The sequence below is a fragment of the Pipistrellus kuhlii genome, unplaced genomic scaffold (genome assembly GCF_014108245.1).
Source record: "Pipistrellus kuhlii isolate mPipKuh1 unplaced genomic scaffold, mPipKuh1.p scaffold_m20_p_4, whole genome shotgun sequence".
Lineage (NCBI taxonomy): Eukaryota > Metazoa > Chordata > Mammalia > Chiroptera > Vespertilionidae > Pipistrellus > Pipistrellus kuhlii.
The window spans coordinates 31,063,313-31,091,045 of record NW_023425540.1 but is presented as its reverse complement, the minus strand read 5'-3'; the positions used below and the strand labels follow the sequence as shown (position 1 = coordinate 31,091,045).

At 42.2% G+C, this 27,733-nt stretch overlaps 1 protein-coding gene across 3 annotated transcripts in view; it reads right to left on the bottom strand.

Moving 5' to 3' along the window:
* Positions 1-27,733, bottom strand: part of MAST4 (microtubule associated serine/threonine kinase family member 4) — a 505,205-nt gene that overhangs the window by 312,928 nt on the left and 164,544 nt on the right. For all 3 annotated transcript variants that reach the window (XM_036408807.2, XM_045571483.1, XM_045571484.1), the window contains exon 3: positions 25,271-25,395. In XM_036408807.2, coding sequence (XP_036264700.1) covers positions 25,271-25,395 — 125 coding nt within the window. The remainder of the gene's footprint in view (positions 1-25,270; positions 25,396-27,733) is intronic.

Sequence of the window (27,733 nt, the reverse complement as noted above, 5' to 3'; positions counted from 1 at the left end):
CAAAGCAGACAGGATCCTTCATCTTTCCCTTCTCGCGGTTTCTCCAATGCCACTGGAACTCTGGCGATGACTTCATACCTCACCTGACAACCCCAAAAGCCTGTCACCACTTTCCTCGGAGACTGCAGAAAAGGACATGTGTGAGGAGCCCGCTAATTGTGTCCTTTCACTGTCCTCCAAAGAAAAGCCGACACAATAGGACGTTTGTATCCTGATTGTTTTAGCTATAGACTAAATTAATAGATTACATCTGAATCTATTTTTGTGAAGCAACACACATAGATTTCTGACCCTAAATCCCATCAGGAAAAATATACATATCTTTGCGGGGGGGGGGGGGGGGGAGATATAATGAAATTCTAATACTTTACTGGAAGGCAGGTTGTGTGTGTTTTTTAATCCTTATTTGCCTCTGTTTCACAAATGACTAAATTCACTACTCTGTTTTTAGAGGGGACATTTGTATTAAGGAGTGAACATGCTGCTTCCTTTCCAAAGAAGCATCTGTAACCATCTTGGAGCATAAGAACATAACTCGTGCACTCTCAGGATGGAGTTCTGACTTAGCTCGGGTGCAGTAAGAGTTACTAATAACGCATTCCAGAGACATGAAGCCCGTTCCTTCAGGAAGTTACACCTAACATGTTCCACCAATTTTTTTTTTAAGTCACTGGAAGGAATTTCTTCAGCTCAAATATGGAGCACTTTGTGAACATAATTCAAATACAGAGATCTGGGATGCCAACACGTCTACCATAGATTTTTCTCTAAAACTCAAAATGCTATGAAGATTAACATCATTCTTTTGCTTCCAGCTGTGATCTGCAGCCCAAATGTCCTGGAAAAATATCGCCACAGGACATGATAATACATTTTAGTTTCATCTGGACACTAGCTTTAAAAAGGTTGTTCCTGAGAGTTTTCTCACAAGAAATTAGTTTTAAATAGCCCAACTGTTTTTCCCATTGACTTAGTGAACCACCTAGCACACAGGGTGTACCCTTCTCTCATATGTATTATGGATACATCTTTTTCAGAATCCTCAACAAACTAACTTCTATTCGTGCTCATGGCAAATGAGATTTGCTGATGCGCCACCTACTGGACAAAATGCAACTTGCATCAGTGCACTTTACCTTGTTTCTTCTAGCTTTTAAAACTTGATTGTCTAATAGAGACAGACTCATAGATAGAAAGCAGGCAGACAGCTCTGGTCTGGGAGTGGTGGTGGGGATGGAGGGATTGAACCAAAAAGATAACTCATTGACACAGATAACAGTGTGGCGTTTGCAAGTGGGAGGAGGGGTAAAGGTGATGGGGGACAAAGTAAAGAGGAAAAAAAACTTGATTTTCTGAGTTAATGGAGATTAAGATCAGCAAAAATGTTTTTCAAAGGAGGATAATCTAACAAGCAGCAGAGTCTGTCCCATCAAGGGCGTGGTAGGAGTGGTGCTATGAATGATACCGAGCAGGGGGTGGTCCTCTATTGCTTGATGAGGCTAAAGGAGGCAACCGAAGGTCATGAAAGACTCACAAGAGGACGCTGCTTGCCTGAAACTCAGACAAAAGTGACTGCTTCCCTCCCAAGCTGAGGATCCACCCAGAGGCTCACCTAGCACTGGCTACACAGAGTAACGGAATCTGGGCTTTTTACCAATGCCGTAATGTCAGTGACGTGCACACCAGCTGTAATCAGGTATTTTCATTTCAGTTTGCTTACTAGGCCAGGTAACACCAAACCCTGAAAAATGTCTGGAGGCCCTCGTTCTCTGAGGCTCTGAGAAGAGATCTGAGGTGTGGGGGGGGGGGAGGGGGAGGGGGGGAGGGAGGGGGAGTGCACGGTGCACCAGGCAAGTAGGACTGCCAGTTCATGTAAAACTTATCCCTGGAAACCTACACAGACTTTGGATCAGGCGGAGCGCACAACACGTTCAACGTCCCTGTTCTACCGCCCCAGGGGTGCTAGACAAGGGGGATGATTAAAGACCTTCTCAGCTCTACTGTTCCCGATGCCCTTCCACGGAAACCCTCCATTCCAAAAACACGGAGGGGTTCGCTTGTGTGATTCTGATTCTGTCTTCCCTTCAGACTATCAGATTGGTATGGAACATGCCTTGCTCCTCTACTAAATATTGCTTACCGTGAACTCCATTTTCTATTTAAGAAGGTCCAAAACGGAAATTCCCTCTGCTCAGAACTAGAACCACCCGTCTCTTCTCAATGGATGAAATATCCACCGAATGCCATTCAAACAGCAGTTTATATAGCTGACGGGTACCTGCCTCCTGCGCTGCCCACTTGGTTGATTTGTCTGTGGACACACACAGCAATGTTACCAGGCTCAGAGACACTTTGCTCAGAAGCTGAAGCTGGAGGGAAAGCCTTCCTATACCTGCCCCTCCTTTCGGGAGGAGATAGAGCCTAAAAAGCACAAGAACGGCTTCTGAGCAACTGGGATCTATTCTAGGTGCTTCCACGAACTCCTGATGGCCCTCAGGAAAGTCATTTAATAAATCACTCCATTTGTCTTAGTTCCCACTAGGGAGAAAATACACCTGCCTGTTAACCCTCCAATATTTTATTTTGAGATGTTTCAAACCTACAGGAAAGTTAAAGGAATACAAAAACAAATAGATGTTTCATCTCACATCACCCATTGTGAACATGTCTCTATAATTTTTACTATAAATATTTATGAAAATACAATGCAAACAAACATGTTTTTTTTTTCAACTTAGTAGAAAATTAGGAGATGAAAAGCTCCCTGAGGTGGTAAACAGTCAATAACTATATATTGAGCAAGATTTCCCAAGAACATTTTTATCGGGAATTAGGCCTCTTTAAAAACTGAAAACAGCAGAAGATTGTGCTCATTGACATTTCCCATGAAATGCTTTGGCAGGGACGGCCAGTCCCAGCCCAGCCCCGGCATCGCTCCAGACCATTCACTGCAGGCCCTTCCTTGAGAGATGGGAGCACCAGACCCCATGATCCTGCCACTAGCGCCATTCTTCCTGTAGGGGCTCTAAACCGTACACTTCCCTACGAGAGAGGGGGAGACCTCAGGAAGAAAATGACAGGACAGGGAAGACAGGGATGGAGGGAGAAAGGGGAGTAGCCATGCTTGGCCAAGGGCAGCGGCTCCCCACACCCACTGAAACACACCAGCAGCCACTCAGCATCACTCCCTCCCAGGGGTGATGCGGGGGAATCTTCTATTCCCAGACTCTCAGAATTCCTCTCCCCATCCCCAGCATTACATTACTCAGAAGGTTGGGCCCTGCTTCCCACCCACATGGCCAGCTCATGGACTCTTCCTCCGAGTAATGAGTGAACACAGGCTCTCAGAGCAAAGCTGGATGGCGGCAAACGAAGCTCGACCACAGGGGGCTTTGCCCGGCTTCCCCTGCTTCCGGGCAGGCCCTCCTGAGGACGCACAGTGTAAGTCTTATGTGTCCAAGGGTCCAGGCACTGTGTCAGAGATAGGATTTCCTCTGTTATTGTTCATGAAGTTATCTATGGCCACTTTCAAAACCCATGAATCGATAAGAATAACCCAGCAGCAGAATATTAATTTTCAGTAATACATCCCCTATCGATTGGTTCCTGGCATACTTCCTGGCCTGGTGTGGTCAGCGCGGCACCCACTGGCTGTGATGTCATCATACTCACCGACGGTAAGCTAATGCAGAAGGTCACAACTGGCCCTCTCTTGCCTTTCATGTTGTAGTTAGCTGTTCTCTGCCTCTTGACTCTAACACAGTCCTAGACTGTGGCTCAGAGGCAGTCTCCTGTCAGCCATCGATGGCTTCGTTTATAAAATCAGAGTGCTCCCGAACTCCTCCGCAGAATACCTTGAAGCACTTTGATAAGTTATAGCACCCGTACACAATTACCGTATTGATTCCTGAAGTCACCAGGTTCCCTGTCAGGCCCTGTCGCATGTGCAGCTATCCTTTAAATATCTTTCCTCCTTTCTTAGAAAAGTGTCCAGAAGCCTGGCAGGCACCATCATTTAAGGAGTGGGCAATGCCTACACCATTTGAGTGCAGCAGGGTAGGTCTTTATAAGCCTCTGAAGGCGTCCATTTGCCTCCTTTACAAACACCTGCTCGGGGACCCAACGCAGGACCGAATCAAGATGTTGAGCAGATTATGTTTTCCTGACAGAACGGAACACTAAAAGGCTTAAGATAGCGGGTGCTAACCTACCCAGAAGGTGACACGTGTTCTATGAAGACATCAGAAATACTCTGAGGCTTTCCCAAGCCTTGGTATGCATCCAACGTACTCGAATAAACACGGGAAAATGTGGCAAAGGAAGGGGGTGTGTCAAGGCACAAAATACTTTCCAACACTTTTCCAACACTTCCTGGACCATTTTCTCAGTTTAAAGTTTGAACGTGTTTAGGCGAGTCTGTCTTTTAAGTGTTTCTCACTCTGAAAACATATCCATATACCAAGAACAGAGCTGGCATTTTTTTTTTTCACCACCGTCCTAAAATGCTATCATTAAAGGGAAGAAAAACAAAAAAGAAAAGAAAAAAAAAAAAAAAAAAAAAAACAGAGTGCTGATACAGAGCAATATATTATCTTTCCCAGCTCCAAGTAATCGGCTGCGCGTGGCCGTAGCCATGCCTCTTCCCCACAGCTGGGCAGGGTTTCTGGGCAGCAGAGGCGAGGGCAGCGAAGCATAGCTGATACCTCTCTCCAGCGCTCAGGGGCCAGCTGCCAGGGAGCCGGGTGGCAGCACAGAGAGGCCAGCACTTGCCACGCTGCCCGGAACAGTCTCTGGGCGTCTGCTCGGCTCCTGTCCAGGCTCAGCCCTCCTCTTTTCCAGAAATGCATCACCTGGAAAACCCCCGGCTGTGTTTCCCACAAACCGAAGCACTGAGGGAACGAACACGGCTGTGGACAGAGACCAGCATTCCCCGAATGCCTCCTTCAAAGGAAAGGCCTTTGGGGGACTCAGCAAACCCCTCCCATCTCACTGTGCTTCCTCTCTTGTCTCCCCGGGTCAGCCAGCAGTTTGGATGAGGACCTCTGCATACAGCCAGCACCCCATCCCAGTCCCTAAAGAACTGTGTGGGGTGAGGGTGGGCAGAGGAGCTACAGGGCGGAGGGAAAGCACCCTTTCTAGGATGACTGCCTTAGACTCAATGCAGAGAACAGCGAAGAAGACAGGCAGCCAGATGCACCACTTCTGGCGACAGCGGAGCCTCTGGTGGCATTCCCAGCCATGTGTTTGGCCATGCTCACTGGCAATTTATATGCTCATCAAATCTTTTCGTTTGGCCCACAGGCACACAGCTACAATTCATTTCCCAGCCTCTCTGGCAGTTGGGTGTGGTTGCAAGACTTGAGCTCAGGACAACAGACTAGGGGGTAGGTGTGTGCCACTCCACAAGGTCTGGACCATTAGCACTTGCCATGAAATCCCTCGCCCAAAACTATTCCTATCTGAGTGTCAATACCCAGGGGGACCTTGGAAGGGACATAAAGATGGCAGAAGTCACGTCAGCCTGAATCCCTGAAGGATTGCATGGAGCAGAGCACGTCTCCGCCATCGTGGCCTAGAGGTGAGGAAAAAATGAGCTTCTCCTGTATACTGAAGTAAACAATGACAACAGCAAATATACTTCTAAGCCAGGGAGGGCTCTGAGTGTATCTGTAATGACAGCTGGCATTTCTTTAACACAACGCAATGCGCTCTGAGTCATCCTGATTAGACACTGGGAGGTTTACCTCACCAGCAGCCACATATCATTCTACAACTAAAAATAACTGTGTGCAAGCATTGTCGCAGGAGAGGTCAGTGGGTCCGGGCCCAGGGCGATCCCTCCAGTGGGACAGTCCGCTGGCATCTCCAGGGATAAAATACGACCATGAAAAGGGCACAGTAGAGCTGTATGCTCCAATATGATAATTTCCATATTAAATTAAAAAGTGAGGCCCAAACAGTGTATACACCTTTTCTTGTATGTATTTATGGAGTTAGACACATACTTTTTTTTCTGCAACGACTAACAAGAAACAAGTAACAATGGACTATCTTTGGGGAGAAGGACCAAGAAGAGCAATGAATTGCTTTTTATTTTATACCTTTCTGTATTCTTGGAATTTCCCAATATTGCATATTTATTACTTTTTATTAAAAATGTCACAAGGAGTATAGCAACACTGTGGGCTATTTAATTTTTTTCCTTTTCCTACATCCTCGTATTAAAAAAAAAATAGTTACAGCTAAAATAAAAATCAGGCGGCACTGAAGGAAGGATCATATTGCTGTCGAGGACAGTGTGAGGTTGTTGCTGATCAATTGCCAATCAGGGCGATACAGTGCCGGATTTGTATTAATATCACGAATGACCAAAGGCTCCCTCTTTTGTTTATCTGAAACTTGGAGCTCTCATGTTTATTAGAAAAGTGACGTGGCAAAAGCATTCCTGATTAGCGATTGCTGAAGAGATGCCTGAAGAGCCAGCTCCATGGCCGTCTTCTCCCAGATAAATTAGCACGCCTTTCCCTCTGAGCCCAGGGCCCTTTGTCTAAACACCGCATTTTGTGTGCACTCCAGTTCTAAAGTCTGAGAAAGGCACCGAGAAAGGAAGAAAAACGCAGGGCAAAGGGGTGTATGCAGGCCTGCAGGAGGGCTCTGGTGGGTCTGCCGTTAGCACTGATCTCTCCTAACCCTGGGAGAAATCCCAGGTCTCCTCTAAAAGAACTCCTTCAGGAAGAAGTTCCCCTTTAGCCTGCACATTTCCCAACAAAGTACAAACAGGCATCTTCTGAGTCAGAGCCCGGCTCCCCTCTTCGGCTGGGGTTTAATTCGCTCAGCGGCGGAGAGAGAAAAGGCTGACCCGGGACGCAGGCACCACATCCAATGCGAGGTAGGCACCTGCTGAGCTGTCTGATATTTTGTTTAAATCAACCAAGCACAATTCCACCGGAACACAGACGTGAAGGCAGAGCGAATGTGTGTGTAAATATTCTGAGCTGAAGGCTTGCGCGATGGTGTCAGGCACCACAACCAAATGTAGGGCAAGCAGGAAGCAGTGAGTGTAAGCATGATTCCCGGGCCACCTTCTGATGCCGGGCCTGATCTAGGCCAAGAGAAGACACAGATGTGGCCCTGCCGGGCTTCCGAGAGTCCTGAGTTTTGTGAGAGAGCAGATGGGTAAAAAAATCACATCTAGTCCAACAGTCTAGCACCCTCCGGCCGCAAGTTTGACATGCTTGGTCTAGCATAATTATATATATATACATATACATATACATATGTGTGTGTGTGTGTGTGTGTGTGTGTGTGTGTGTGTATATATATATATATATAAATATATTTTATTGATTTTTTACAGAGAGGAAGGGAGAGATATAGAGAGAGATAGAAATGTCGATGAGAGAGAAACATCGATCAGCCGCCTCCTGCACACCCCCTACTGGGGATGTGCCCGCAACTCAGGTACATGCCCTTGACCGGAATCGAACCTGGGACCCTTCAGTCCACAGACCGATGCTCCACCACTGAGCCAAACCGGTTTCAGCAATATACATATATTTTTTAAACTTGAAGCTCCCCTGTTTATATATATTATAAAAAGCTAAACATTATTCTGTACTTGATTTCAACTCCACATTATCTTTAGAGTACTCTGAGTCAGGAAACAGCAGCCCTGATTTGACTTGGGGCTGTGTGTAACATCCATGTGACACTGAGAGGCTCCAGAGTGAACTCAGAGCTCACACACCAGAGGCCTGCCGGGAACAAGGAGAAAGGGCCCGGCACCAGGCATTGCGGCCGCCTGCCTTCCACCGGCATCCCCACCAGCCCTCGGAGCACTCCTTAAAGAAGTTGCTACCAAAACACCTCCAGCTACATTTTCAAGCAACGCTCCTCACAACAAAATCCCACCGAACTGAACACGACTGAGTAATCCAATGCCTGGCTCTCTGTGGCTGCAGAAGTTGGAGACTGCCGAAGAACCCAGGAACATGAAGCCCTGGATACTCCCACTCCAGGACTGCGGAGTTCAACACACACTTAGAACCAACCGGGAGGAGAGGCGAGGGGAGGCAGGCATTGTAAAGAACAGGGCGACGCTATACTTTATCCTCAGGACTAGAGTCCACTGTTCTTTTCCAGCCTCGCCTGGAGGCAGAGGGAGGTAGATGCTGCCATCTACAGAGACCTAGGGATATCGCCTTTGATGTTCATGCAGCCGAGGCAAAGGGGCTACTGGCAGTGGAAGCGGAGGACTTGGCAGCCGTAGGAAAAGAGCTGCCCCAGGGACATGCTTTCAGGAGCCAGGTCCCCGACTGGTTTGAGGAGAGGGCACACAGGAAGGAAATGCCCGTCCAGGCAGAGCTCGCTCAGCAGAAGACTGTAAACTCCTCTGTGACGGGAAATGTGGGCCCAAGGAATTAGGAGGATGAGAGGGAAGAGGTGACATGAATAAAATACGGGTAGAAATGGCCAGAAGGTCAGGCTTGGCATCAGACAAGGTTAGCACCTGCTGAGAGAAGGAAACCCCCGAAGGTATGAACTACAGCCCAGGAAAGTGGGCAGAAAGCAAGCCGGAGCGGGGAGGTGAAATCAGACAGGTAAGCAGCCTGAGGCTGGCCTCCTGGGAGAAACAGATGTGAGCAATGAAAAGTGCATCTGTGCTGTCACACGTTACAGGGAGCATGAAAAGAGAAAGAAAGTCTACATTTAGAGATGTTAAGAACGGCTCTGTGTTGTGCATGATTTTTATCCCTACCGCTAAAAAACTTCCTATGGGAAGGCACCATCTTATCATAGAAGAATAAACTTAACTTTAAAAAAAAAAAAAAAAAAAAAAGAGCACAGAAGTGATGGAACCCTGAATTTCCCACTTGGCCAGCTGGATGGAAGGTTTCTGAGACAGAAAGCCAAATAAAAGTTCTACCAGCTCAAAGGGGTGGGGTCACGGGCCCTGCTATCGGATCCCTAATCTTTCCCTCGTAAGGAAGAGCTTTCAGCGCTGACAGGCTCCGAGGACGGGCGCTAATCCAGATGCTCATTTGTCACATCCTTCAGCCTCGGCAGACAGCTTGTGAGCCCAGGACTTCGGTGAGGACTGTTGCCACCAGCGACTTCAGCGGCATCTAGTTAATTTCATATCAGATTCAGATTAGTTGAAAATGCCAGACAAGTGGAGGCCGTTCCCTCCCGCTCAGGTCTCTGACAGGAAGAGGAGTCCAAGGGCTGGTCAGGCCTGATGGATGAGGGAATTATTCCTTGTGCGCCGTCAGGGCCCGTCCCCCTCCGCACACATCCTTCATGCCAGCGAGAGGCAGGGGATGTTCTGAATAACTCAGAATAAACGCCGTTTGAGAAAACAGCTCATGCCAGCAAAGCGGTGCGGTCATTAACTTTTCACTTCTCCTTCCGTTGGCTCTTATGACGCTGCCATCAAGAAGATCTTCCTCTGACGGAGGACATCTCCACAGCTCGCGTCGCCGTTGGTGACATTTGTGATCTCACAAATGCGAGGGATAATGAAGCTTGTCTCTCCCTTCGTGAAGTCTCAGCGGCAGCCGGCCACGGAGGCACATCTGCACGTGCAGAGGGAGGCCTGGGCCTCGCGATCCCAGCTCCTGTCTGTCCCTGGGAACGGCCTGGTCCTTCGGAAACCTGCTGGGAGTAGGCTCGTCTCAGGATGGTGGCTGCAGCCTTCAGGATGTCCTGCTCCAGGGGACAGCGGGGCCAGGCGATGTGTCACAGGGCTCCAGGGACACATCAGGCCAGAAAGGTGACCGCAGAGACCTGGATAGAGAAGAAACAGCCTCTCTCCCCAAGGATGATCCAAAAGAACTATCATATATAATAAAAGCCTAATATGCTAAGTGTCCTGTCGATTGGTCAGCCGTTCAACCAATCAAAGCATAATATGCTAATGATATGCTAAGATGGCTCAACCACTCACTATGAGGTGCACTGACCACTAGGGGACAGAAAGTCGACTAGTCAACCAGTCACTATGATGTGCACTGACCACCAGAGGGCAGATGTTCCAACCTGTAGGTGAGCTTGCTGCTGGGGTCTCAACGAGACTGGCCAGACAGCCCTAGAGCCCTCCCACGTTCCTCACTGACCCTGATCATGCACCAGTGGGGTCCCTCGTCCTGGCCTATGCCCTCTCACAATCCAGGCTAAGAGGTCTACCCCCCCCCCCACCAAGTGCACAAATTTCATACACCAGGCCTCTAGTGAATTTTATAAAGCTGGGAATGTTTAATATTTTCACAAGGGATGATTTTTTCTCTCTCTCATTGATTTTCAAAGAAAATAAGGTAGTAATTCCCAGAGATAGAAAAATATTAAAATAAGGGGCAGTTTTCTAAAAGTCACTGAACATAAATTTTTACTACAAGGGTTATGAAGCTCCTCTTCCATGCGTCCTAGATATTAAAAATAGCACAAAACTATAAGAATTAGCCAAGCTGATGTGGCTTAGTGATTGAGCATTAACCTATGAACTAGAAGTTCGATTCCTGGTCAGTTGCAGGCTCAATTTCCAGTTAGAGACATGCAGGAGGCAGCCAATCAATGATTCTCTCTCATTATTGATATTCTATCTGTCTCCTCCTCTACCTTCATCTCTGAAATCAATATATATATATATATATATATATATATATATATATATATATATATTTCTTTTAAAGAATTAGGTTATAGGATATACATACAGAGAAATAAATGAAAGGCATAGAACAGAGTCAAGAAAGAGTCCCATAATGTACTTTGTATTTACAACAAAAGTGATGTTTTAGATGAGGGATTAAGAGATGTTCAATAACAGTGCTGGAATAACTAGCAAGCCCCTAAAAATATGAGAAGAAAACATTTTTAGAATATGAGAAGGAAAACAAAATCTTTTTAAGCATGACATGAAATCTAAAAGCCATCCAATATTAATAAAATAAACCTCTGGCAAAATTAATCATGAGGGGGGAAAAAGGAGAAAAGACACAACTAAATAATATTTAAAAAGGGAGTTAATACTGCAGATGTCACACACAATAAACATAATTTTCAGACTCAGACTAAATAAACACACAAAATTACAAAATACCAAGCAAATTGAGGAGAAATTAAAAATCTGAATAGTCTTATAATCATTTAAAAACTATGATCCGTCAAAAGTGTTCCTGCAAAGCAATGACCAGGTCCAGAGATTAGAAAGAGAAGGAACATTCCCTGTGGTAGGAAAAAAAATCACTGTTTAGCAAATACTCCATTGCTCCCACTCTCCCCCTCCTGGATGCTGGATTTAACCATGAGGCTTGCTTTTACAGCAAAGCAGGTCTTAAAAATCAGTCAGTGTTTCTGCTCATCCCTCTAGGGGTTTCCAACTTTCAGTCTGCAAGTAAGCCAGGCCAACCCTCAGAACCACAGCCCAAAGCAGCCACCCCTGCCACACACAGCCATAGCAGGAAATAACTACCACTGACAAGAACCACGGAAAAAGCGTGGTGTATTACACAGCAATTGATGTAGTATCATAGGAATGGCTGATACATTCCTAATTCATTTTGTTGAGTTCACATAATCTAACAAAGGCAACACATTGAAAGAAAACTATAAGCTAATACTACTTACAGAGATAGTAAATCCTAAACAAAATACCAGTAAACTGAATACAGACATGTATTTTTTAAGTTGCCATGAAATTGTAATTCTTCAAAAGTGTAGGGTTAACAATGGCCATCAACAAAAACAGAGAACACATTTGATATTAAAAATTATTTAAGCAAACAAAGAAAGACATCCTTCAGATGACAGAGTACCCCCCTCCTCAAAAAAAGGCACCATAGGATTCATCATACTTAACATGAAACATCCAAAAATATTCTCTTTATGCTTAAGACAAAAATACATGGTATCACCCCATTTGGTGGTGCTCAGTGATTGAGCATCGACCTATGAACCAGAAGGTCATGGTGCAATTCCTGGTCAGGACACATGCCCGGGTTAGGGGCTCAATCCTCAGGTATGGGGCACGCAGGAGGCAACCAATCAATGATTCTCTCTCATCATTAATGTTTCTATCTCTCTCTCTCTCTCCCTCTTCCTTTTTCTCTGAAATTAATATAAATATATATTTTTTAAAAATAATGCATAGTATCGTCCTTCTATGCAACATTATCGAAGAAGTCCCAGTTAGTGAATTAATACTAAATAAATAAATGACACAAAGATAGGAAAAGAAAGAAAGCTGTTGTTTGCAGATTTTCATTGTCTACAAAATATACCCATTCCCGTAGTTTACAGATAAGAATTAATAAGGATTAGCAAGGTTCATTAATTTAAAAATTTATATACAAAAGCTAATTGAATTTCCATACACTAGCAAACAGTATACATATTTATTTTTAAGGAATGTTATTTAAAACTCTTAAGAATAAATCTAACAAAGAATACACAAATTCTTTCTACAGAAAATAACAAAAACTTATTACAAAACATTAAAGAAGTCCTAAGTATATGAAGCAATATACTATGCTCTCGAATAGTAAAACTTCATCATAAAAATGTCAATTTCCCAAATTGATCTCTGGATTTAATGTAATTCTAATCAAAATCTCAATCAGCTTGCCGAACTTTACAAGTGAATTTATACAGAAAATAAACATGTCCAATATAGCCAACACTCTTAAAGAATAACAATGACATTAGGGAACTTCCTTGACCAGTTATTAATAAGACTTGTTATGAAGTAACAATAATTAAAAAACTGTGATATGGGCACCGATAGACAAACTGACCAATTTCAGGAAACAGAGTCCAAAGATAGAGAAACACACGAAGAATGCCTCATCCTTAGCAGTCACCTCTGACGTGTTATGTTCTTTAATTGGTACAACAGTGCTGTCAGGTTTAACAATTCCCATTTTACTAATGAAGACAACCAGGGCTCCAGGAGGTTAAGTGACAAAACCATCCGAAATTACTGAGCCAAGCAATGTCACTACTAGAATTCAGTCCTAGCTTTCCCAACTTCAACAGGCCCCTGTTTTCATTATCTGCCATGTTTTGAAGAGCCATTAGTAAAGAAAGCAAGACAAAGAGCCTATATGAAAAGGATGACAAGAGCTCCATGAATGCTGAACAAAAACCTTAGTAGAAAAATAGGCAGAACACCGCATCTGCCAGCAGAATTACACAGTGATGGTTGTAGGCGGCATTAAGAAAAATGCTCTTCTCTTCTGAGCATGTTATGCTGGGGCCAGACCATGAATTCACTGCGAGAGGTATGCTGCAAGTTCTAGAGATTAAAGCCATGACATTAAAAGAGTTAGGCTGATTTATGTGGGTCACAAATGGAAAACACACCCACAGACACTCAAATTAGAAGAGGAGACACATCAAAAAAACATATATAAGTGCCCTGGTCAGTGTGGCTCAGTGGCTGGGCATCATCCCATGCACCCAAAGGGGGACAGTTCACTTCCCAGTCAGGACAGGCACACACCTGGATTGTGGGCTCCATTCCCCAATAAGAGGGGTTGGGGGGGGGGGGGGTCAAGCTGTGTGGCAGGCAGCTGATCAATGTCTTTCTCTCTCATCAATGTTTCTCTCCCTCTCAAAAATCAATAAAAATAAATATATACTCAAAACTCTAAGAAAAACACAGAGACTAAAACTCTGTCTTTGAGTAGATATGACTCCAACCAAAATTATCAGATAGAGGCATATTTAGAACCACACGTATAAGAAGTAGCAGGGACTTAAAAGCAACCACAGAAATGCTATTTTTTTTTTTAAGGAACTGTAACAGAAGGTAAATTAGGAACACCACATCCCATAAAGTTTGTTTCCAAAGAGCCATTATTCTCTAGCTGGCTCTCAAATACTTAGCTTAGTTATGTGAAATGCCTATTAAAATGTTTTATGTTCTCAGCTCACTTAAAAACCTGATTTTTCTAGTAGTTTGTTTATGTCTAGCTTCCAGGAATACAGAGAGAAGCATACTTTAAATAAAAATGAAATACAAGAAAAGTGGAATTTTAAAGAATGGAAATCAAATTAAAATCTAAATTGCAAATCCATTAATATGTATAAGGAAGCTAAATTAAAACTCCAAGAAATGCTGAAAGGAAATATATTTTTAGGGGTCATAAACCAAATGATAATATTAATTGCAATAAGAAGGAATATTTAAATGAAAAGCCTAAACTAAGGATATCATAAACCATGTTCCTAATTTATATGCTTAACATGCTAACATTTGTTTCTGTTTTTTACACAGCTAACCAATTAGAGCATATTTCTAAAGAACCAATTTGATTTGCTGGCAATTATTTGTTATCTTAGCTATAATTCTGCAGCTTTTCACACAACAAATGAGTGATTGTCTTACATCTGGAGAAGAAAATACAAAAAGTGATGGTATGATATTTGAATACATGCAATTACTGGCATGTTACATTCTAATTAACATAATTAGCTTTGAAACAGTTCTTGTAATAACTGTCAACATTTGTGCCAATTTAGTGGCAGTTAATGATGTGTAGCAAAGATCTGCTATTCCTTCCTCTTACCAGTAAAATAAATAAACCTTTCCAAAAGAAGAGAGACAGCCTCACTGAATATTCAAAATTCTTTTTGATCAATAAAGCTCTATTCTGGTAGGTTTAGAAGGCAAACCTTGTAGAGTATTCTAGGGATACATATATTGGAATATGGGTACCAGAAGGGTACACAATATTCTCAAATGGAATTTAGGAAAAATTAGATTATCAGTTTTCATTTCTATTACTTTTTAAATATATTTTTATTGATTTCAGAGAAGAAACAAGAGGGAAAGAGATATGAAAACATCAATGATGAGAGAGAACCATTGATTGGCTGCCCCCTGCATGCTCCACACTGGGGATTAAGCCCACAACCCGGGCATGTACCCTCTGACTGGGAATCAAACCATGATATCCTTATTCATACATCAATGCTCAACCACTGAGCCACGCAGGCCGGGCTCTATTTCCATTTCCTATGTCTCCTCTTTTTGATGGATTTGGTACATTCATAAGTTGATATTCACTTTGATAACCAGCTGATACACACCAGTTCTGATAGCTAAAACACCTCCTTACAGGTTGACACAGTGAGTGCTCCAGGTCTCCCATTTCCTTCCCAAGGACCTATCCACAATGTGGCAACTAAATGGTTAACACCTGGCAAACTAAGCTGCCTTCAGGCCACTGCTAAAGCCCTATGATAAATGTTCTCTATCTGTTAAAATATTTTTTAAATACCACCACTGAATACATGTAAATCATTTTAAAATATAGTCACATATTAGGCATGCATCCTAAAAAATGTTTCACTGATGGGGTGAGCCAGCAGAAATGTTAGAAGCTGAACAGGTATCTTTGTTACACCTGCATGAACAATAGCAACATTTAGCAATGGCAAATGAAAAGGCAATATTTTCAGTAAAATAAATGTTCATATTATAAATGTCCAAATATACAGGCACTGTGAGTGGTTTACAAAATGTCAACTGAAAAGAAAGTAAGTCATATATTCGATACAAAAAGAAGACTCTAGACTTTCATGTAATCCAATGAAAGGAAGAAAAAGAAAAGAGTTGACGTGTCCTTTTTGTGTTTTACTATTTAATGACATCAACCCTTAAAGTTTATTATATGTTGAAAATACCATATTATCTTTTCCCCATAACTTTTCATTTCAAACAAGCTTCATGCCTTACAAATTACCCTGCAGGAAACATAGTAGAACTATATTTATCGGAAAATAATCATAGAGAAACTCATATTTACAAAGACAGCTTCATCCATTCTTTAATCCATACACTTCAGATATTCATTTAGTAAAACTAAAGTTCCCTAGTTTAATAAACACATCAGCTTACTGCTCCTGAACTAGGTAACAACAGTCTACATTATCGGGCTCTTCTGAGGGGTTCCAAGTGCCTTTCGTGTACCATCTCACTTGATTCCAGCAACAACCATGTAAGGCAGGTACTGTTACTAGACCCATTTTTCAGAGGCTGTGTTTCTCGGAAGGTCAAGGTCACACATCTAGTGAGTACATGGTAAAGTCCAGATGCCAACCCAGGCAGCCTGGCTCTGGGGCCCATGCTCTTAAACACCACTCTAACGACCTACATACAATAGTTAAATTCTAAATTGAGTGCTTGTGAAAAAAATGCTCACAATTAGATAAAGGCTATGGCAACACACAATTTCTCTAGGCAAGGGGAGAGGTCTGTTCCTTCCATTAAATTCTCCAATTTCAGGACTCATTTTCAGAAGCAAGGCTCTCAAAGGTCAATTAAAATGCACACAAGTGCTAGGGGCACAACTCATATAAGCCCATGATAGTTCATCCAGTGTCATTTCTAAGAGCCCATCCAATTTAATATTCTAGGCTCACAACTTCATCAGCTCCGATCATTTCCCTGTGCTCTCCAGAAATCTGACATTTGGGGAATGAGGAGGGAAGGGGGAGAAGGCAAGTAAAGAGACAGTCCTATATGATAAATGCTTTGGCTCAAATATGCACAATTCATAACCCAGGTGGGGGTAGGAAGGGATTCAAGGAAGACTTCCTGGAAGAAGTGTTATGCTAAACTGCACACAGGAATTGGCCAGGGAAACAGAAGGGAGTTACATATAAAGGCATTTTCTTTCCAGAACAAGGAAGGGCATGAGACGAGGAATCCGAGGCCCTTAGAGGAATGGCAGGTGGTTCACTACTGCCCAAGTTATTTTTTACAAACTTTAGAAGCACTTAAGATGAGAAACCCTCGACTCTCTATCAAGGGAACCTGTCAAGGGCATGGATGTTTTCTAGCAAATGGGCACAACACAGAAGTTCCTTCAAGTTTAATTTATGCCTTTTGATCAGAGCTATGTAAAAAGAAAGGGACAAAATTATATCACTGGTTCATAGTATTTATCAGATTAAAACACCAATGCTTGTGTCTAGGAACCAAAACAAACAAACAAAAACCCACTTATACAGAGAAACAAGGAAAGAAATACAACTACTTAAGAGCACCTATATAAGCAAGCAGGGAACATCTAAGATGAAAGAAAAATGAGTTGGTTTCATGCAATGAAGAGATATTCCATAAGACTTATAGAAGCATTCATTCTTGCAGAAAAGAGCAATAAATATATACCCCTCTTTTCTTGGGGATATATAAACCCATGACATATTAAAACCTTATTATTACTTAGTGAATGCAGAATTCTACAGTATACACAATAATGTAGTACTTAGAATCTTAAATTGTTAGGATATATACCACCCAGAGAACAATTCAAGTTTTAGTAGAGAATCATCTTGGATAGAAAGAAAGGTATAGAAACAAAGAAAATAAGCAAGTGAAAGAAGAAACAGAAGTTAGGACTCTTAGAAAGCAGACTTGGAATGATGATCAGTCCAGGTGTGAGGTTAGACTTAAGCCAGGGCTTTATGCCTGTGCATATTATTTGTAAACATATTCTCTGCTACTTAGCAGCCATTATTTATGTGTGTGTGTGTGTGTGTTTTTCCCCTTAAATGGAGGCTACTGTGCCCTGAACAATAAAAGAATTTAGTATATCACAAATAACTAAATTAGACCTACCACACTGCTCTGTTCTTCACTAACTAACAAACTAACATAGTGCCAGACCACAAAGAGAAGACCTCATGACCCAGTGAGCCTTCATTAGCATCTCATCATTGAATCTAACAAAAATAAAGACTTCATTTCCTTTTGACTGAAACACCTGAAGATACCAGGCTTTCTGCCTGGAAATTTCCAATGTAAAAAGAAATTGGTTGATTGCTTAAAGGTTCCCCATCCACCTCTAACTAGAACATTCTTCTCACGAGATAGACTGAGTAGGTAGTCTTCTAGGGTTCGAATGACATAAAAAAAAAGTCTTCTACCGCTGATATCCATAAGCCTTTGGAATTTCATGTAGAGCATTGTCTCCCTAATTATTATAGAAACAGCATGTTAAGAAGAAATATTCCTATCCACACCACGCTGACCACCCCACCCCATTCCTCCATGGACACAGGTCCACTAGGCCTTGAAGCTGACCTAACCAACATGTTCCAAAAACCACAGCCCATGCCATTTTTCCACATCTATCCTTTTTCATAGTTGCCAACTAACCAGTATATTATCTTCTACTTTGCTCTCTGATTTCTCAGAAGTCTTATTTCAACCAGGTCAGAAGCTCCTTTATACAGCAACACTATGCTTCACATTTTCCCCATTAAGGTTTGAATACTACTTATATAATAGGGACTCCAGTAATATAATCAATTAACTGAAAAATGAGCATTGTGAACAAATACAATGATTCAGAATCCAACACTAGATACAAGGAATAAGTATAATTACCACTAGTGCTCATTCCACTAACCACCAAACCTATCTAGAAAAATATGATGTTGAAGTATGTTGGCTTTTCCAGATCCATAATAATCAGAAAGCCTAAGAAGTCTATGAATTAAAATAAATTTTTATTTTTCCCAAGAAGGGAATGTGGCATCCTAATATCTTCCCTCCCACAAGCCACTATCTAATTACTGTGGGTTTCTTGATTTCTCCTGAGCTGTAGAATCCTTTTGACAATAAAATAGCAAATAGGCAAGTGCTGATATTTTACCATGGAGACCATGGGACACCAGAAAGGACAGCTGTGTCACACTAGGAGTCCACCAGAGTGGTACCTGATCATCACTCACCAAGAGACACTGCCATGATGGCTGCCATGAATGCTTCATCACCCTGATCCCAAGCATCTTCCCCAACACACAACCCAACCAAATCCTTGATATACTAACCATTCAACTAGACTGGACTTGAAAGCAGAACAACAGGAACCTCAGAAAACTATTAGAACTTGGAATCAAGACCTCCTCAACATCCTATATAATAAAAGCCTAATATACAAATCAACCAAATGGAGGAACAATCAGTCCCTATGATGCACACTGTCCACCAGGAGGCAGACGCTCAACACAGGAGCTTCCCCCAGCCCACAGGCCCCAAACCAGCCAAGGCGGGTGCCAGCAGAGGGACACAACTGGTGGTGGCAGGGGGCAGGGCTGGCAAGTAGGCATCGCCAGGACAGCCAAGGCGGGTGCCAGCAGGGACCCCCTGATCACTCTGCAGGTCGCCCTGCAGATTGGCCCTGATTGCCAGCCAGACCTAGGGACCCTACTCATGCACAAATTTCATGCACCGGGCCTCTAGTTTGTTAACAAACAACCATAATGTGAGTACTAAAGGCATACCAGGCACTGTCCTTGGTACTAAAGACACAGTGAGGAGTAGGTGCCAGCATCAACTCATAATGCTTGGTGAACAGGTTGGCCACTTTCAAAATAGGACCACATTTGGGTAAGTGGGTAATAAGTGAAAGCTAAGCTTTAGCGTGCGTACATACACACACACACAGAGACGGCACTGCAGTAATAAATCTGTTACATTCCCCTCTATGATTGTAAACAGTTAAAAGAGGGCATGCATCTTTTCTCTTTAAATTGCATAGAATATTTATGGCCTTTGATAACAAGAAGTCTTCACTCGACCAGTCTGTCTAACCCCTCCTCCTTCTCCCCCCACAACCCCTCCCACACAGAGCTATTCCAGCAGGCACCCCATCCTTCCTAGGAAGGATGACCCCTACATAAGTTAATGAATATTTCTAATCTTTGCAAAATGTGAGAAAGAAAATTGGGATGGAAACTTTTAAATGACTTTTTCTGGGTGGATTTCCATTAAAAAAAAAAAAAATCTTTCCTCCCGACTTGCATTCATGCATATAAGCATAACCAATGGACACAAGACACTGGGGGGCGGAGGGTTGAGGGCATGTGCAGGGGGTAGGGGAAGCCAGGGGAAGGTCAATGGGGGGAAAAGGGAGACATATGTACTACTACTTATAATACTTTAAACAAATATATACTGTATATCTCCTCCCAAATAAGTAGTTTATTCATCCATAGTCTGAATCACAGCATACTTCACATGTTTTCTGCTAATTATTCTCATGACAGCCAAGCATGTGTAGAGTAAGGATGCACATTTAGAGTATCTCTTCATAGAGGCATAGTTAGATTAAAGTGAGCATTTTATAGTTTGTTTTTAAGCCTGTCTCTGATTTACAGGCTCAGTTAAACCAACTACTCTGTGGATGGGCCCAGGTGAGCCTATAATGAGATTTATCTTCATGGATTAGGCTTGACCTGTAATAATCTGCTCAGAGCTCCCTTTTGCTATTTCGGTGCTGAGTTATGAAAATTCATGCCTTCACCATAAACAGAACCTAGCTCAGAGGGTAATAACTCAAAGATGTATTGCTCCTGGAATACCAGCACCCCTGAGACTCCAAGTATAATGTCCACAGCTGAAGGCACTACTTCACAATTGAGATTACTACTTTCCAGATGAAAAAATGTTGAATGGTGGAATAAGGCCATCAGCTAAATGCATTATAATCATACTCAGCAGCTCCTGTATTCCCAAAACCGGGGAGGATACTCACAGTTGCTACCATAAGCTGGTTTAGGGAACGGAAGGAAGACGTTATAGGAGTAAGTGTGGATAAGCCCAGTTTCATATTTGCTTTATCTGAGGGCTTTGGCGTATGAGTTCAATGTTTCCATTTAATATATTGACTTCACTGGAAATCAACCATAGATGTAAAAAAGATTATTTTCACCTAATGAACTAACAAGGTTATGTTTTATTGAGAAAGGCAATACTGACTGCTGGCCAGAGTATAGGGAGATATGCTTTTTCAATATATGGACATATAAATGTGCAGAGCATTCCAAGAAACAACTTAGCAAAAGTCTGAGGAAGCTCCATCATCCTCACATCCTTTATCAAAGTAATCCTGCTCCAAGAATATACCCTGAAAAAATAATTAGAGGTGACAAAAAAAATTATTTGCAAGGGGGAAAACTTAAAAATAACCTAAGAGTGACATAGCTTTATAGGCTGGGAGAAACCCATACGTTAGAATATTATGCAGCCTTTCAACTTAGTCATAATGGCTAAGGAGAGATGTTAATTCATAGTTATATTCTGCAACTTTTGTTAAGCAATTTATCCAAGGGCATTCAAATTGTCCCGACATCAATATTTAGCGGGTACTCTCTCAGAGTTCACTAATTGGACTTCAGCTCAGGTTTTTGTTTTTGAGCTATAAGGCTAATGAAGTATTGATATCATATTAAATGGCTGCAAATAAAGTCTCTAGCCTAAATAAATGCTGACATTATGTCAGTACATTCTGAATGAATTAAAAAAGAAAAATGCACTTTTGCATACATTTAGTGAATTTGCCCTGGCTCTTCATAATGCATTTTTGGCAAACAGAAAATATGAATATTCATCAAGGCTCTTTGAATAGATTAGTTTAAATCGTTTGGTTTTAATATTTATTGTACATCATGAAACATAAATTTTCCATGAAAAGGAATGGATACAATGTCAGAAGAGGGTCACTAGAGAAACAAAATTATATCACTTAACCTAATATTAAAAAGTTGAAAAACAATATTAAAAGCATGCCCTCGCCTCAATTAAGTTAACTCTTCTAGAAAGATAACTTCCAGTTTGTTGGGTTGGTGAATTTTGAGTAGAAATGAGGAAGAAAGAAACGAAGTGATCCACCATCATGCAAGGGATAAGGACAAAAATGAAATTAAATGACCTGAGAGGTAAGTGCTTGTCTCCCTCCCTTCGGATAATATCATCTCAGCCATGCCCAGCTGATAACCCCCAAGATACATTTTTCCTACCAACCCAGGAACACTGACTCCAGCATTTGAGTGACAGGCACTGTGCAAAGTAGCACATACAAGTTCATTCATTTAATCCTCACAGTAACTTTATGAGGTTACTACAACCATTAGACCCACTACATAGATGGAGAAACTGAGGTTCGCACAGCTAACAAGTAGTAGAAACTAGAGTTTATCTGCTAATCACACTGCTTTTCCCCCTCATTCTCATTTTCCAACTAAACAACTATAATTTAATTACTGAATTCAGTTTGCCTAGTGAACTGCGCTTAGGCTTGAAGAATAGCTTCTTCAGTGGAATAAAAATAGAAACCCCAAAAGTTAATCGCAGATTAAAACAACAAAAAATAAACAGGAATCCATTTAGCATACTAAAAATTTATAGAAAGGAAACATACATGTCCATGCATTCAATAAGCATTGAGCACCTGAAGGAGTAGCTAGGAAAACAAAGAATATCTTCAACCTCATAAATCTCCATTAAGTATTAAGAGAGATATACAATAAGGTAAATTATGTAGATTATTGGAAAGAGCTAAAGCTATGGAGAAAAGTGAAGGAGTAACACGGAGGTGGGGGGTGGTGGAGAAGGAACATACAATGTGGGAACAGTTTCAAATTGGATGGTCAAGAAAAATTCCAATAAGAAAGAATGTGACAGGATGTTCACACAAACAAAACATAAGTCTCATGATTCAAATCGCACAGAAAATTGGAGGGAAAAAATTGAAAACCAATTTTCACTGTGTTTCTGCCACCTATCTATTACCCCAAAGTACGAAAGAAGTGGATGCTTCTTGCGATGACCACACACACCATTTCTAACCTTTAACCATCAGAGCTCCCAGCCCTATTTTCCTAAAGAAAAGTAAGTCACCGCGGGTCCTGCTTTTGCCTCCTGAAATGTCCATGTGTTGCCAGAAACCAGCATCTGTCAAACCCCCCTGCTTTTGATGACTATGACTTCTTTGATAAACTACCCATGTGTGTGTGGAGGGACAGAAAGATGGAGGAAGCAAATGGGGAAATGAGTTTTCCCCTCTCCAGATTAATGTATATGAAGTATACATCTGACACTTCATCAGCACTCCCGGCTGGTGTCCCAGCAGGCGGACACTGGCTGAGCATGTATTCTGCCAGCAACCAGGCTACTTAGGATGAATTGGCAACATGTCATTTATCTGAAATGCCCAAAATGTCTGGGAGAGGGAGCACAGCTACATTTAGCATTGCCAAGAAAAACTAGATACTTTGGGCTAGGAATTAATCTCCTTCTTGAGAAGGTAGTTAGCATTACCTTCAAGCTTGCCTATGGCATTTAAATCACCATAGGTCATGCATTTACTAAAATTCATACCGACCAAACCATGGGGCCCTTGTTTATATCTTACTAACATAGGAATACCTGCCAGCCAAGGGGCCTTCATTTATATTTCACTAACATAGGAGCCCCTCTCAGGTTGAGGGTCTCTACTTTCTGAAATGTATGTTGTGCTGAACATGAAATTCTGTTACATCAACTTGTAATGCCGTGATGTGGACATAAAACCACATTGATTCCTATTTTTCCCATTTTTACACACTTTGCTTCAAATCACTTTTTCAATGAATCAACAAAATATTTAAGCCAATGTGCTACAGGACTGCATCCAGGCAGATTAATAAAATCTCCTTGAATGTGGACACTGTAATCTCTTCATAATTTTGCCAGCCTAGTTTTTGAACAGCTGATGTAGAACTAAATGGGATTTGGCCCATTACGTGGACTTTAAGGCTAATCACAATTGTGAGATGCGTGAACAACAAAACCAAAGAGGTTTTAGATGGATGATCTTATTAGGCCACCCATACAGCACAGAGAATCACACCAGCACTCTCGCCTAGCCACTGCAGGAATCTGTCACTTCCTAGGAATAATTATGCGTTCCATCAGCATTATTTATTGAATGCCTCCTAAAGGCAAGGCCTTGTGCTAGGATCAGAGAGGGGCAGCAAGCCAACCCGACAGGAATTCTGCCCTAAAGAAGCTTGCAGTCTAGCAGGGGAATATTAGGCATAAACACAAAGATTTAAAACAAAGGTGTGCCATGATACACGCTAAGCAGAGTCTGGAGGAGAAGGCTGGCTTACAGCTCTAAGATGGGGTGCTGGGGGTGAGGATTGTGGCCAGGGGAGGGTCCAAGAGAATCATGTTCTACTGTACAGAGCACTTCCAAAAACCTCAGCTTGTTTAGAAGAGAAAGAAAGAAACAAGGAAGAGGAAGAAGAAAGAAAAGGCCAGTCAGAGAAAGACAAGTATCATATGATTTCACTTATAGGTGAAATCTAATGAACAAAATAAACTAACAAACAAAACAGAAACAGACTCACAGATATCAGAGAACAGACTGATAGCTATCATAGGTGAGTGGGTTGGGGGAAGGGTGATAAAGGTGAAGGGATTCAGCAAAGGAAAAACAAAACTCATAGACACAGCCCTAACTGGCTTGGCTCAGTGGATAGAGCATCGGCCTTCGGACTCAAAGGTCCCAGGTTCGATTCTAGTCAGGGGCATGTACCTTGGCTGTGGGCACATCCCCAGTAGGGAGTGTGTAGAAGGCAGCTGGTCGATGTGTCTAACTCTCTATCCCTCTCTCTTCCTCGCTGTAAAAAAATCAATAAAAATATATTTTAAAAAAACAACAACTCATACACACAAATATCAGTAGGGTGATCAGCAGAGGGAAAGAGGGTGAGGTGGTAGAAGAGGGAAAAACAGAGATAAGTGGTGATGGAGGGAGATTGACTTGGGCTGGTGAACACACAATACAATATACAGGTGATCTATTATAGAATTCTATACCTGAAACCTATTTAATTTTATTAAACAACTAGAGGCCCGATGCACAAAATTCATGCAAGGGTAGGCCCTCGCAGCCCCGGCTGCTTCGGCCCTCATAGCCCTGGCTTCATACGGAAGGTCATTCAGATGGTTTTCCAGACGTTCGTTCGGTATAATTGGTATATTAGCTCTTTATTATATAGGATGTCAACCCCCGCCCCCCCCCCCCAAAAAAAAGAAAGTTCTAATAGATATGTATTTCCATTTCTCGGCATCATTATCAAATCTGAAACTGTTAGTTGTAATCAGCAGAGGTATTTTAAATATAATCCAATCAAAAACCATTAACTATTAACACTTCACAAAGGGTACATACTGTGACACACTGAAATAAACGATATGGGATAGAGTAAAATTGAAAGAAATACTCCAAATTAGGTTAGGGGGTGGAGGGTTGGCACTTGGGAAAATGAGCACACTGAAAGCAAGGAATTCCACATTGCTAATTCTGTGCTTAATGTTAAATGTAGGTTCAAATTTATTTAAACTCAATAAACTTAAAACAGTCCGTAGGGAGGCGGCAAGATGGGTAAAACCCAACTCACCACAGACAGAGCCCAGAGACACACTCACCAGACTGGCCGTGAGCGAGGGCGCGGACTGGCCCAGGGCCTGGCTGCGCATGCGCACGAGGTTGGAGGTCTCGGCAGATGCTGACCAGGTCTGCCCTGCGGTGGGGTTAGGAAGGAGGTACCTTCCTGTGGGGATGAAAGAAAAGACAATGTAAGTGACAGGCAGAACAGTTACACCTCCATGGCAACAGCGATTGTCCTTCTAGATAATGTTTGCCTGTAACTACATTTACCAAAAGCAACCAGAGGCAAATGGTTTTCATTAAGACAAGTTCTGACCCTGGTTTCCCACATACTGGTAAACCCAAGAGTACGGCTTCATCCCCAGCATTTGTAGCTAAGGCAGAATGAAGTATCTTGTTATTGCCGCCTATTCCACCAGAATGTGCTGAGGATTTTTATAATACACAAAGCATTCCTAGCATCTTAGAAATAAACATACGAAGTGATAACTATACTTTTAAAGTGTCTAATATGGAAAGTGATTGAGGATTCATCTGGAAAAGAGTCCGCAAAGTGGAGATCAAGCCCAACAAAAGGAAGAAATTCTTTCAAAGTGAAATGGGGCTGGTGCTTCTCTCTCTGAAGCACTGGTTGGTCATCCAACCATGTCCACGGGACATATAATTGTATTCATTTGCATAAATCAGGACATCAATGTCAGTCGAGCCTCACTGAGCAATTCACATCAACCTTGAACTCTAATATATGTGCATGCCTTTGGAAGTCAAACAGTTGAACCAATTCACACTGTATTAATTTCTTAGTACAGGGACTAAGCCAGTTATCAATGCACAAGAAATAAGGCTTTTTGACTTCAGGAAATTAGGATGAAGTTATGAGTACTCACATAGTATTGATGCTCAGTAAAAGCAGAGGCCATTTTTTATTTTTATCTGCTTTGTCCCAATACTGACACAATGACTGGCTATAATCGGTGCTCATTAAATATTTCTAAAATTATAAAAGAACAAGTGGGCACTTCTTTCCCATAAAACACATAGGAACAATAAGATGGCAGGCAGTCTGTAGTGTCTCATCTAAGGGCTGTGTCTGTGGGGGCTGGAACTTTGTACTTCTCAGAATCAGGAGGGACTGTAGCCACATCGGTGGCTGGTGGTCCTGGAGCAGAGGTGATGTTTGTTCTCCCCCAACAGATCTGTTCCATGTAAAAGAGGCCCACTCTCTTCTTACCTGTGGCATATACTTCACAAGCATGTCCCACTGGTTAATAAATATTGCAAAATGTTAGCTACCAGTAGTTAGCTATTAATATCCATTCTAACTATAAGCACTATCAAAGTATAAGAGCTAGGTGCAGCTCCCACAATTGTCTATGTTGAGATCTAGTCTATCTCTATATATAAAAGCCTAAGCAACCATTTGATGGTTTGATCATTTGACTATTCAACTTGTAGCTATGACACACACTGACAACCAGGGGGCAGACGCCCAATGCAAGAGCTGCCCACTGGTGGTCAGTGCACTCCCACAGCCAACCTCCTGCATCTGGCTGATCTCCCACAGTCCCTTCCCCCAGCCGGCTGGCCCCAATCGACCCTGATCAGCCCAGATTGGGCCTGGACAAGACAACCCCAAAAGGCCCTGATTACTGGCTAGGCCGAGGAACCCCACCTATGCATGAATTCTTGCACTGGGCTTCTAGTGTTTTAATGAAAGTGCTTCTAGAAATATATATTTTCATTACAAAGGTAAAAATGGTTTCTATTTTGCCAAAATTGCTCTTTCATTCTCTTATACAGTGAAAGCACAGACTAGAGAAAACCAGATCTGCTTTTTTTTTTTTTTAAATATATTTTATTGATATTTTACAGAGAGGAAGGGAGAGGGATAGAGAGTTAGAAACATCGATGAGAGAGAATCATTGACCAACTGCCTCTTGCACACCCACTTTTGGGGATGTGCCTGCAACCAAGGTACATGCCTTTGACGGGAATCGAACCTGGGACCTTTCAGTCCGCAGGCTGACACTCTATCCACTGAGCCAAACCGGTTTCTGCCAGATCTGCTTTTGATATCTTAACCTATAATGGAATGACACTAGGGAAGGAAGTTAGTCAACCTCTCCTGGCCTTCATTTTTCCATCTCTAAAATGGGGATAGATTATAGGATTGACTATGTAAAGCTATTAAGAGGTTTAGAAGATTTTGTAAGTAAAGCACTCAGTAAATGTTAGCTATTTAGCCATAACAATAGTAAGAATGAAAACTTTTTATTTGGTTTTAATTTCTTGTCACTCACAAGTAGAAAACATAAATATATCTAAAGAAAGAAAAAAAACAAATACACCAGCAAAAACCACCATCAACATTTCAGTGATTTTTCTTCCCGATTTTCTAACTGCAACCTATTATTTTCCAGTAAAAACAAACAAACAGATTTTTGTCACATGCTCTCATCAACACCACATAATAGGTTATGACCTTTGCCAAGCAAAAAACA